General features: G+C 44.9%; 1 protein-coding gene across 1 annotated transcript in view; it reads right to left on the bottom strand.

Moving 5' to 3' along the window:
* The window catches only part of LOC134450646 (protein AF-17-like), a 96,746-nt gene that overhangs the window by 17,786 nt on the left and 66,460 nt on the right, over nucleotides 1-12,500 (bottom strand). Inside the window, exons 12-17 of the mRNA XM_063200537.1 lie at nucleotides 12,218-12,417; nucleotides 8,947-9,121; nucleotides 7,911-7,977; nucleotides 6,131-6,279; nucleotides 5,122-5,262; nucleotides 3,826-4,011 (exon numbers count right to left, since the gene is read on the bottom strand). Of these exons, the coding sequence (XP_063056607.1) occupies nucleotides 3,826-4,011; nucleotides 5,122-5,262; nucleotides 6,131-6,279; nucleotides 7,911-7,977; nucleotides 8,947-9,121; nucleotides 12,218-12,417 (918 nt within the window). The remainder of the gene's footprint in view (nucleotides 1-3,825; nucleotides 4,012-5,121; nucleotides 5,263-6,130; nucleotides 6,280-7,910; nucleotides 7,978-8,946; nucleotides 9,122-12,217; nucleotides 12,418-12,500) is intronic.

Consider the following 12,500-nt stretch of genomic DNA (forward strand, 5'->3'; position numbering starts at 1 on the left):
GTGGAGGGCAGTATTACGCCTGTTGGTGAATAGCCTGCTGAAATTGAGAAGTTCTCTCTTCTTTCAAAAATGAATAATATATTTAGATGAAGCTTATTTATTGTAATTATTCAAAATCCATGTGAAAATGTTTTCACTGTTCTCAAGTCAGATATTTAAATGCGATTAAAATGTGATTAATTCGATTAATTAATTCCAAAGCCTATAGATTAATTTGATTAAAAATTTGAGTCCCAGCCCTAATAAAAAACGAAATATCTCAGCCTCCGGAGCATATCAAAAACATGACATGAGTTGCATTTAAAAGCTAGAACCTTCCTTTTGCATTAGAATGTGTTCACTCGTCTCAAATCTCATGAGCCTGAATGCTGTGTCTATGTTGCTCCAGGCACCAAGGTCAATGCAACGCATACACAGCATCAGGCATACATTCCTTAAAGCGGCACTATGAACATTCGAATAAAAAGGTTAATTAACCACTGTCCCGAGTCAACCGGTGCTTATTTCAGTCAATAGTAAGTGAACGATAAGTCTCGTCGCGACCACTTTCACGGTCCGCTGTCAGAGAACCCCGAATGCAACTTTTTACAGAGCGACCCGGTCGAGTGTCGTGAGAAACACTGCAGACGAGAAAAAAAATCGCTTTATACCGTCAGATACATATTCACATTTGTTCTACCAACTGTTGGCATTCTGTGATGAAAACATTCTCACAGCGAGCTTAGGTAAACAGCATTTTTTCATGACGGTGTAGATTTTGAGACAGGCATGCCACAGGCACCGTACAAACTACGTAATCTTACATTTGTCCCCCTTTAACACGGCATGATTTACTGCGGCCGACTGACTGCCGCTGCCACCACTTTATGAGTTTATTTCTAGAGTGGAGAAAAGATGGGGAAGTCAAAAGCTACTACACTAAGCCCCTCAAGCTCAGCCTAAGCCAGTCAGATAAATGGAAAGATGGCAGCTCTCCAGCAGAATGCTTTTGTGTGATGCAAGTGTGTGTGTGGGGGGTGTGTGTGTGTGTGTCTGTGTGTGTGTGTGTGTGTGTGTGTGTGTGTGTGTGTGTGTGTGTGTGCCTGTGTTAGAGGGGAGAGAACCTTCTACATGAAACAAATGCCAGAGACTCGTACTAAATGAGACAGGGCTTTGAGGTGTTATGCATAAATCAAAGAATTCAATTTCCAATGTGAGATTTAAATGTGCAGTGTGTATTTTTTTTCTTGTTTATTTCCAGAGTTTATGCTGCCTATTGACAACTGCTAGGGCTCGAGCAACGATAGTACTTTGTCTAAATCGGATTTGTGTTTGTCATGTTGAAAACACAGAAATTCACATATGTGTAAATCCCTGATTAGTTAGCATAGTGCAACATGGTGTCATAGTAGTGAATATGAAGGTCTTATTGTACATATACAAATATCAGCCAAGTTGAATATTTGAAAAATGGTGGCTGTGGTACATTAGAAACCACAGTTAGAATCTCAATTCTTAAGGTTTCCCTTTGTTACAGACACGTAAAAGTTAACCTCTTACTGCAGCAGGGGTCGCCGGCGACCCTATTCACTTGCTGAAAATGCTTAACTACATCATAACAACATTGCCATGACATTACAGAGAGCCATAGTGCTGCACTAAGGGGTTAATTGATGAAGACGGAAATTTCACAGTCAAAACATGTCAGGAAAAAGATAAAACTTTTACATGTCTGAAAGAAAGGACAGCCTTTAGACTTGAACTTTCATGAGACTTCGAGGTGTTTTCAGCTGGACTAATCATGATGCGGTCAAGACAATATGAATGAAAACATCGATGGCTCCTACTGTTAATATTCATGAAACAGGACAGATTTCTGGATGGTAACACATTTTGAAAAATAATAAGCACATAAAAAATGTTACCCATCTGCATGATTTCCTTTCCACGCTAACCCCAAATCCTGTTCACAGCTCACTCTTCCTGCTTGTCAACAAAACACATGTGTGACATTCACCCGTTGGGAAACAAAAACACGCCAACCATTTCCGAAGGTGATGTCTGTCGACAATCGCCATAGTACCGGTATGTAATTCTAAAACAATGGCAACCATTCTTTAAAAAAAGGTTAGGGTGTAAGCAGTGGAGGAGTGGTGGTGATACATTAATGCAGGGGTGGGGAACCTATGTTATCGAGGGCCGTTTGCAGCTCAAGAGGCCATTATATCAGGTCCCCGATATAATTCTAATGTTATTCAGCTTCACATGAAATATGACATATTTTGTAAAGGAATCTTAGAAAATGCATTTGCAATACAATTAAAGTTATATTCAGGGAACCTAGAGAAGGTGGTGTTTGTTTAAAAGGTGGCTGCCTTCAATATTGGCCTAAAGTGCAGGGGGGATTCCTGGTTTTGTTCATAGTACGGCCCTCGGAGGACTTATATGGCCCTCAGATGAATTTGAAGTGGCCCTTCGAATGAAAAAGGTCCCCCCCCCCTGCAGTAATGTGTGGTGGTGTAAATAGGGCCACTGGGAAACAAAGCCATGTAGTCCACGTCTTCCTGTCTGGCTGTTTTGTTGCTGTTGTTGTGAGGGGTCTGGTGGTGTGTTGACGTAGGACGAGGGCAGCGTGAGGGTAGGTTAGATTAGGCCACAGTGGCAGTGTGCCATCATTGTGTATTCAGATTATGAAACAGAAACTGCAGTATTTTTTGCAGTTTGCTGCATCAGAGACACATGACTACGATCATTGGAAAGGCCATGGTGTGCAGTCTCATATGAAATATGATATGATCATAATCTTGTCATGGGATCTAGTCAAGTGCATCTAGTGCTTATTCAACCCTTAGAAAGTACTATTCGGGGGGGGCGGGGGTGCTGTGGTGCAGCGCGCTAAGCCCCCCACGTTTGGGCTTACATTGCTCACAGGGACCCCAGTTCCGAGTCCGGCCGGGGTCATTTCCCGACCGTGCCCCATCTCTCTCTCCCAATCATTTCCTGTCTACTCTCACACTGTCCTGTGATAATGAAGGCTAAAACCCACCCCCAAAAATACTTAAAAAAAGAAATATAGAGAGTGAGAATACAGAGAATAACATGTCAAAGTGTTGAATTCTGTGAATACTGAAAGTGTTTAACACTGTGTAGTAGGTGTTTGTTGTCAAGGTGGCTGTCTTGGCACAAAACCCTAGCCATTTCCACAGTGAGCTAGAAAAGAATCAGCAGAGGAATCCTGTGCCAGATCTCATTGGATGAAGGTGCTTTGTCAGTCACACTCAGTGAGTATGGCTAAAAACCCTTCACAGCACACAACACGATCAACAGACACATAACACACAATACACACACACAATTCTGCTCAATCCACACACAAACTCAAACACAAACACAAACAATACGACACGACTCCACAACGCCACCGAGATAGCTGACGGGGGGGGGGGGGGGGGGGGGGGGGGGGGGAGGGGGGGGGGGGGGGGGGGTGGGGGGTCCAAGGTGGCTAAGGACTATGAGTGTGCGTACTTGTGCTGTGCGGTAGAGCGCACTACCCCAGGGTGGTGGTGATGGTGGTGGTGATGGTGATGGCTTTGCTGACTGTGAGGGGTGCTGTTGTTGTGCGGTGGTGGTGGTGGTTTGCAATGTTGCCAGATTAGGCAGTTTCCCACCCAAATGGGCTGCTTAGGATGGCCGTCTGCGGGTAAAAATGGCATTTAGAAGAAAAAAAAAACCGCCCGATTTTTGGCCATAGAAATCACTAGAATTGGGCGGGATTTGAGCATTTTTTGGGCTGGAAGTCATCAGCCTCAACTGGCAACCCTGGTGGTGGTTTGTGGTGGTGCTGACCGTGAGCGCTGGCGAGGAATCCAGTGGCGGAGACTCCACCCTGGACCCCTTGGACCTGGGCCACTGCCTGCAGGGCGATGGAGGCGGCGCTGGGCAGGTGCGTCTGCTGGCCGGGCAGGTGGGTGGTGGCAACGTGCTGGAGGTGGTGGTGGTTGATGGTGGCGGCGGTGTTGGGTCCTCCTCCTCCTGTTAGAAGAGATACACTTTTAGAAGAATGGTTTTGCAAAATGGTGTTTGTGCTTTTTCTGTTTTATTACATATGACCATGGATGCATTTCTCGAAAGCATACTTGTTAGCCAGTTAGCAACTTGGGAGGTTGTCAATGGGAAATTGCATTGCAAACAAAAAAAGTAGCTAACATAGTTAGCAAACAATGGTTTCGAGAAACACACCCCAGAGTTGTATTAAGTAAGTAGAATTACTCTTACAGATGTAATTACACTAGTAGTATGATATTACATGATTTCAATTTTGTTATTACTAGTGTTATAATTACATCTGTAAGATTACTTCTACTTCTTCTTTATACAACTCTGGTCTTTTTACAGGCTGAGGGCAACTTTCCCAACAAGGGCTCAGGCATTCAGCAGGCGTTTTTTGCAAGTGCTTTAGGCATCAATGGGTGAAGGCCCTGGGTTATATCATAGTATTGTAGAACTATGGTGCTTAACTTTTCAGTGGCTATTACAGCATGCCACTGGAGGTGCGGAGTGCACTAAAAGGTTACAAAGCGATAGCGAGGCTATGCCCTCCTAGTGACGCAACCCCTTTGGCGTTGCTTCTAGTCAGGTCAAGAGTAATGTAAATACATTTCTGATCTCCCGAAAAATCGGGAACTCCACCCTCTTTGTCAGGAACCAATCAACCAGTAGTAAACCAAGGGAGGCGGGTCAATAATGTTGTTTTGGGAAACATGAATTGTTATGCTCAAGGTCAGACCAAGTCTTGAAGACATTTGAAAGTCGATGATAATCAGGCTAACAAAGCGATACCTCCCAACGCAGTCTCACCCCAAGTAGTCAATTTCTGACTACCTTGGACCAGACGGCAATTTTTGATCTTTTGATCTTTGTCTTGGGTATTCCTTCCACGTCACATTTTGACTATGTGGCCTAACCCTAAACCTATTCTTAAACCTAACATCAATGACGTTATGCTGCCAGAAGGGGGCGCCTTTGAGGACATAGTCAAAATGTGACGTGGAAGGAATACCCAAGACGTCAAAAATTGTAGTCTTGGGGTGTCAAAAATTGAGTAGTCAAAAATTGACTACTTGGGGTGAGACTGTGTAGTACCTCCAGGGGGTAGGAAGGGCACGGCCAGCTCCACGTTGAGCAGCTGGAGGCGCTCCCTCTTGGCCGTGAGGCTCAGGATCTGGTCCTGGAGGCGCTGGTTCTCCTGCTGCAGGGAGTGGAGAGACTGGAGCATGTCCACAACTGGAGGAGGAAGAGGAGGAAGTGGTGGAGGAGGAGGAGAGGGGTGGGAGAGAGGGATAGAGGAGGAGAGGAGAGGAGATGGGTGGGAGAGGGGGAGGAGGAGGAGAGGGATGGGAGAAGGGGAGAGAGGAGGAGAGGAGGAGGAGAAGGAGAAGGAGGAGGAGGAGGAGGAGGAGAGGAGGAGGAGGAGGAGAGGAAGAGAGGAGAGGAGAGGAGAGGAGATGGGTGGGAGAGGGGGAGGAGGAGGAGAGGGATGGGAGAGGGCGATAGAGGGGTGGGAGAGAGGGATAGAGGAGGAGAGGAGATGGGTGGAAGAGAGGAGGAGGAGAGGAGAGGAGAGGAGAGGAGAGGAGAGGAGAGGACAGGACAGGACAGGACAGGACAGGACAGGGAGGAAGAGGGGGAGAAGGAGGAGAGGAGAGGGCAGGCACGAGTGAGGTGGTAGAAGGGGATAGAGGGATAGATGGAGGAGGAGGAGAGGAGAGGGAATGAGCGAGAGAGGTCGGAGAGAGGGATAGAGGGAGAGGGGATAGGAGGAGGAGATGAGAGGAGAGGAGGAGGAGAGGGGTGGGAGAGAGGAATAGAGGAGGAGAGGAGAGGATAAGAGAGGGAGGAGAGGACAAGGAGCGAGAGAGGTGGGAGAGGGGAATAGAGGGAGGAAGAGGAGGAGGAGAGAAGAAGGAAGGAGAACAATTTAAATAGAATTAATTTAAATATATTATTTTATCTCAATTTTTAATGTAGTAGTTTTTTTTCGAGAAACATTGAGATTTCAGGGGAAAACGCAGCAATTAATCGTAAGTCGATTGATGAGGCAATCTACTAACGATCAATGAATTAATCGATCATTTGCATCCCTACTACTCACTGTTGACGCCCATCTCCCCGTTGCTGTGCTTCTCCAGTAGCATCTCGATGTGGGGCACGTTCTCCAGCCGCGGCGTCCGGCCCTGCTCCGCCCCCGCCACCCCCCCGTCCCTCGTCTCAAACAGCAGTGGCAGGGTACTCATGGGTGACCTGGGCCATCCACACGGGGGAAGACACAGCACAGACACAGCACAGCAACACCATTTCAGTATTTTTGGCCATTTGTTGAATTAGTATTAAAAGGACACTGTGTGAGATTTTTAGTTGTTTATTTCCAGAAGTCATGCTGCCCATTCACTAATGTTACCTTTTTCATGAATACTTACCACCATCATTAAATTCTAAGTATTCATTATGACTGGAAAAATTGCACTTTTCATACATGAAAAGGGGGATCTTCTCCATGGTCCGCCATTTTGAATTTCCAAAAATAGCCATTTTTAGCTGCAAAAATGACTCTACTTGGACCATACTAGAAAATATTTGTTTATTACTTAGTAAACTTTCATATAGAGATCAAATTTGGTAATAGGCAGCCCAGTTTCAATGGGCAGCATAGTTGCAGTACCTCTTTGACCATTTCCTGCACAGTGTCCCTTTAAGTATTTTTGGCCTTTATTATTACAGGACAGTGTGAGAGCAGACAGGAAATGATTGGGAGAGAGAGATGGGGCATGACCGGGAAATGAACACGGCCGGACTCGAACCTGGTCCCCGTGGCCAATGTAAGCCCAAATGTGGGGGGCTTAGTGCGTTGCGTCACAGCACCCCCAGCAAGGAATTAAGATTTATACATTCAGTGTATATTATTGCGTGTGTGTGTGTGTGTGTGTGTGTGTGTGTGTGTGTGTGTGTGTGTGTGTGTGTGTGTGTGTGTGTGTGTGTGTGTGTGTGTGTGTGTGTGTGTGTGTGTGTGCGTGCGCGCGTGTGTGTGTGTGTGTGCATGTATGTGCGTGTGCATGTGTGTGTGCAGGGCCGCTGACAGCTTTGGCTGGGCCCAGGACAAAGTCGTCTGAAATGGCCCCCCAGCTCAATACATACAATGTAATGAGGACCCAATTCTGGGACCCCCCTATCCCTGGGCCCGGGCAACTGTTCCCTTTGGGTCTCCCCTGTCAACCCCCCTGGTGTGTGTGTGTGTTTGTTCGTGTATGTGCACAGTGTATGTATACTGTATGTGTGCATGTGTGGGCTATATAGTGTGTGTGTGTGTGTGTGTGTGTGTGTGTGTGTGTGTGTGTGTGTGTGTGTGTGTGTGTGTGTGTGTGTGTGTGTGTGTGTGTGTGTGTGTGTGTGTGTGTGTGTGTGTGTGTGTGTGCGCGTGAGTGTGTGTATGTGTGTGCGTGAGCGTGTGTGCGTGTGTGTTTGTTAGTGTGTATTTGTACGTGTTTCTATATTGTGTGTGTGCATGTACAGTGTGTGAGTGTGTATATGTGTATGTATATGTGTGTGTGTTTGTGTATGTGTATGTAGTATGGTGCACGTGTATGTATAGTGTGTGTGTGTGTGTGTGTGTGTGTGTGTGTGTGTGTGTGTGTGTGTGTGTATGTACTGTATATATATAGTGTATGTGTGTATATGTGTATGTATATGTGTATGTGTGTGTGTATGTGTATGTGTGTGTGTATGTGTATGTATAGTGTGCATGTGTGTGTGTGTGTGTATGTATATATATAGTGTATGTGTGTATATGTGTATGTATGCGTGTATGTATATGTGTGTGTATGTGTATGTATAGTGTGCGTGTGTGTAGTGTGTGTGTGTGTAGGGTTGCTACTGACTGTGAGGAGAGGCTTTCTCGAGGTGAGCTGTCCTGACAGGGGAAACGACAGTCCTCAAGGTCCGACTCTGAGGAAGAGAATTACCAGCATTACGAGGAGGAGGAGGAGCAGGAGAAAATTTGGTAACACTTCACAATAACCTTCCGCGAAATGGTTAACTAACGGTAAGGTGAGGTGTTATTATGTCGCTCCGGAAATTGGGGGGTGGGGGTAATAAGCTCTGCTGGATAAGCGTGATTAATAATCGTGATCGTGATTTTGATATAAATAATCATTATTATAATTTCTCCATAATCGTGCAGCCCTAAATGTTATTGTCAACAGCAAATGTTTAGTAAGTGTTTTACAATTGATTTAATAATGATATATCAATGCTTATAATAGTATTATAGATGCACAACAAACCATTAGCTATCCATTAGTTAACCATTTTTGCGGAAGGTTATTGTGAAGTGTTACCGAAAATGTGACAAGAAATAGCAACCGGCAACATCTAAACTGTGAAATGTGTTCACATGTGCTTGTGACTGTCTGAAGGAGTGAGAGAAAAAAAAAGAAAAAGAGGAAAGGAAATATTTGCATGTGTTTGCGAGTCAAATGATGCGGGTACATTCACTGGACTTTGTGTGCACTGTACATACTGTATATGCTTGTATAGACGGTCTGTTAGTGTGTGTTAAAGTGTGTCTGTGTGTGTATATGCACAAGGACATGTTTGTGTGTGTATGTACTGTATGTGTGTGTGTGTGTGTGTACATATACTGAATCTACCTGCCAGTGTGTGTGTATGTGTGTGTGTGTGTGTTCATATACTGAATCTATCTGCCAGTGTGTGTGTATGTGTGTGTGTGTACATATACTGAATCTACCTGCCAGTGTGTGTGTATGTGTGTGTGTGGTATGTTCATGTTTAGTGTGTGTGTAGTATGTTTATGTGTAGTGTGTGTGTAGTATGTTTATATGTAGTGTGTGTACTGTGTAGTATGTTAACTGTATGTGTTGTGTGTGTGTGTGTGTGTCGTCTGTATCTACGTACCTGGTAGTGTGGTCTGGGCCTGGTTGAGTAAGGGGGGCAGGGCCGGGGCAGGAGGGGCGGAGCTGGAGGAGAGGAAGCTCCCAAAGCCCCCCGTGATGGAGGCGCTCAGGCTACCGTAGGAGGGCACACCACCACCACCATCACCACCACCAGCTGCTGTACCAACACCATGCATCTGGACACAACACAGACACACACACATACACAGAATTATTCATTATTACACTTTTAATCAAATCATGAATATTATTAGTTACTTGGTGGCCAAAGGCTCCGGTGAAGGCGCTCAGGCTACCGTAGGAGGGCACACCACCACCAGAGATTCTTTAAGTATATAGAGATATGCCAATGTAATAGGTTGCTATGGGCACCTAACATGACCAGGTTCCGGTCCGCGTGTCATAATACTCCTAGCATTGAATAGAACAGTCCTTAGGTCTGCCTAGGTCTGCCTACAGGGGGATTTCCCCCCCTCCCTCTTGCAATAATAGAACCCGGAAGTAATGGGCCAATGGAACCTCTCTCTCTCTACTCTCTCTGCCACCACCACCACCACCAGCTGCTGTACCAACAACATGCATCTGGACACAACACAGACACACAGACACAGTTTAGTACTTTTATATGAAGTGCCACACAGGGAAGGATTACAGATCCAAACATGAATGGAAATATTCTGCAGATTGGCAAGTATGATGAAATCAGAATAATAAGTCCATTAGTCCCTATGGCTGGGCTGTAGTACTCGAGTCCGGACTCGGCCCGAGTCCGGTCTCAAGTCCGTTTTTTTATGGACTTGGACTTGTCTCGGACTCGGTATTGTTTGGACTCGGACTTGTCTTGGACTCGGACAATGGTCTTGCCAAATTAGGCTTTTGGACTCGCCGGGTCTGTCATTAAGTTTTGTTTAGAACACTGGCCATCATAGATTGTAAAGTGGAGCTTGAAATCCAATAACAAACAAGTTTGTCTTCACATCCATGCCATATAGGTTATCTTCTAAGGTTCACACTATTGACATTCATCCTTTTCATTGTTAAACACTGACCGACATGTGACTCGGACGGACTTGACTTGGACTCTAATCTTTTTGGATTCGGTCTTGTCTCGGACTCGAACCTCTTTGGACTCGGACTTGACTAGTAATGGTCTTGGACTTGTCTTGGACTCTACAAAGGTGGACTTGACTACAGCCCTGCTCTATGGATAGATAAGAGTAAGAGTAAGAGTAAGTAGATGTGACATCTCCGTCTCCAAACGGACAAGGTTCCTATTATGGCAGAAATTGAACAGAATTTGGCCAGTGTCTTTGCACTGTTTTTGCATAATCCACACAGTTGCAAGCCTCACATGACTAGTTTAGGTGTGTGTCCAAGGCTCAAGGACGACTAACTTGCAGTATCACACACACACACACACACACACACACACACACACACACACACACACACACACACACACACACACACACACACACACACACACACACACACACACACACACACACACACACACACACACACACACACACACAAATACATACACACACAGAGAGATGCCAGTGATAGGGGATGCAGTACAAGTGCACACAGACATGGACGCACACACACATACACACACACACACACACACACACACAAACCATGCATGCGCCAATGCACAGACATACATGCAGTACAGTATACAAACGTCACTTTTTGTTGTTTATACATTTTCAGGCTATTTTGAGGTCATAGTTTAGACTTTTTTATGTCTATAAAAGAAATGTTTTTCGATTTTAGATCTCAATATACAGTAATAACAATACGAATTTCAACTAAATCAAATATTTTTTTCCTTGAAATGAAAAGTTATTATATATAAATCATTCAGAGTTTGGAAGTCTTTACACCGCTCAGTTTGTAATGTAAAGATTTCAGATTTAGAACTTAGGGCTGAACAATAAGTACAGTCGTATCTACACTGTAAAACACTGCAAGCCAGTGAAACGTAAAAAGGTAAGTGGTCCTGCTGCCTTAGGTTTGTAAGTTAATTCAACTCGAGGCTTTCTCAAGTTGATTTAACTTACAAACTTAAAGGTGCACTGTGTAGAATGTGGCCAGAATGGGTACTGCAAATATATTGAAACTGTGTTGCCTATTACCAAATTTGCTCTTTTCATAAATATTTACTAAATAGTAAACAAATATTTACTAGTGTGACCAAAGTACATTAAGTTTTGCAGCTAAAAAAATCTATTTCTGGAAATTCAAAATGGCAGACCATGGAGAAGATCCCCCTTTTCATGTATGGAAAGTGCAATTTTCCCAGTCATAACGAATACTTAAAATTGCTGCTGGTAAGTATTCATGATACAGGCAACATTTTTGAATGGGCAGCATGAATTCTGGAAGTAAACTACACAACAATATTACACAGCGCACCTTTAAGGCAGCAGGGCAACTTACTTGTTTACGTTTAACAGGCTGCACTATTTTACACTGTACCACAGCGTGGAAATCTACTGTCCAGTGACAAGGGAAACAAGACGAGGTCGCAGAAAACCACACACTCATCATCATCATCATCTCTCTCTGTCTCGGGCTCTCTGTGTCTCTCTTTCTTTTCTCAATCACACACTCTTTCTTTTCTCTCACACACCTACGCAGCACACCTCCCCCACTCCCCTTCTCCCTCTCTTTCATACACACATATGCATGCATGTAGTTGTGCACCCACACACACAACATCCTACACAGGCATGCATGCACGCACGCACGCACACACACACACAAACCTTCTGGTTTCTTTTTGTGTCAACCCTAACTATTTCTTTCTTCTAACGCATGATTCAGTTTGCAGTCCTGTGTTTTACATCAAGAATGGTCAAATAAATAAACGAATGAATTCATTCATTCATTCAACGAGTGAGTCTTTGATGGTGTACCACCGTACCTGTGTGTTGTTGGCATTGTTGTTGTGTTGTGCTATCCTGTGACTACTCCTTTCTTTTAATGCATGGTTCAGTTTGCTGTCCCGTGTTTTACATCAAGAATGGTCAAATAAACGCATGCATTCATTCACGAGTGAATTTTGATGTTATACCACCGTACCTGTGTGCTGTTGGCATTGTTGTTGGTTACACGTTTACAAGTTGTGCTATCCTGTGACTACTCCTTTCTTTTAATGCATGGTTCAGTTTGCTGTCCCGTGTTTTACATCAAGAATCAGGTCAAATAAATGCATTCATTCATTCATTCAACGAGTGAATTTTGATGTTATACCACCGTACCTGTGTGCTGCTGGCGTGGCTGCTGCTGGCCGTGGCAGGGGTGAGGGGCAGGGAGGGGATGTGTGAGGAGAGGAGGCCCGTGGAGAGAGGAGTGCTGCACACCCCCCCTCCTATGCCTACTCCTGCGGCGCCCCCCCCTACACCACCACCAGGGGCGCCACCACCAAGAGACAGGGGATCCTTATGACTACTGTAGATGCCTGTAAACACACACACACACGCATGCACACACACACGCACACACACACACACACACACACACACACGGAGGGAGGGAGAGAGA

The sequence above is a fragment of the Engraulis encrasicolus genome, chromosome 1, assembly GCF_034702125.1.
Source record: "Engraulis encrasicolus isolate BLACKSEA-1 chromosome 1, IST_EnEncr_1.0, whole genome shotgun sequence".
NCBI classification, from domain to species: domain Eukaryota; kingdom Metazoa; phylum Chordata; class Actinopteri; order Clupeiformes; family Engraulidae; genus Engraulis; species Engraulis encrasicolus.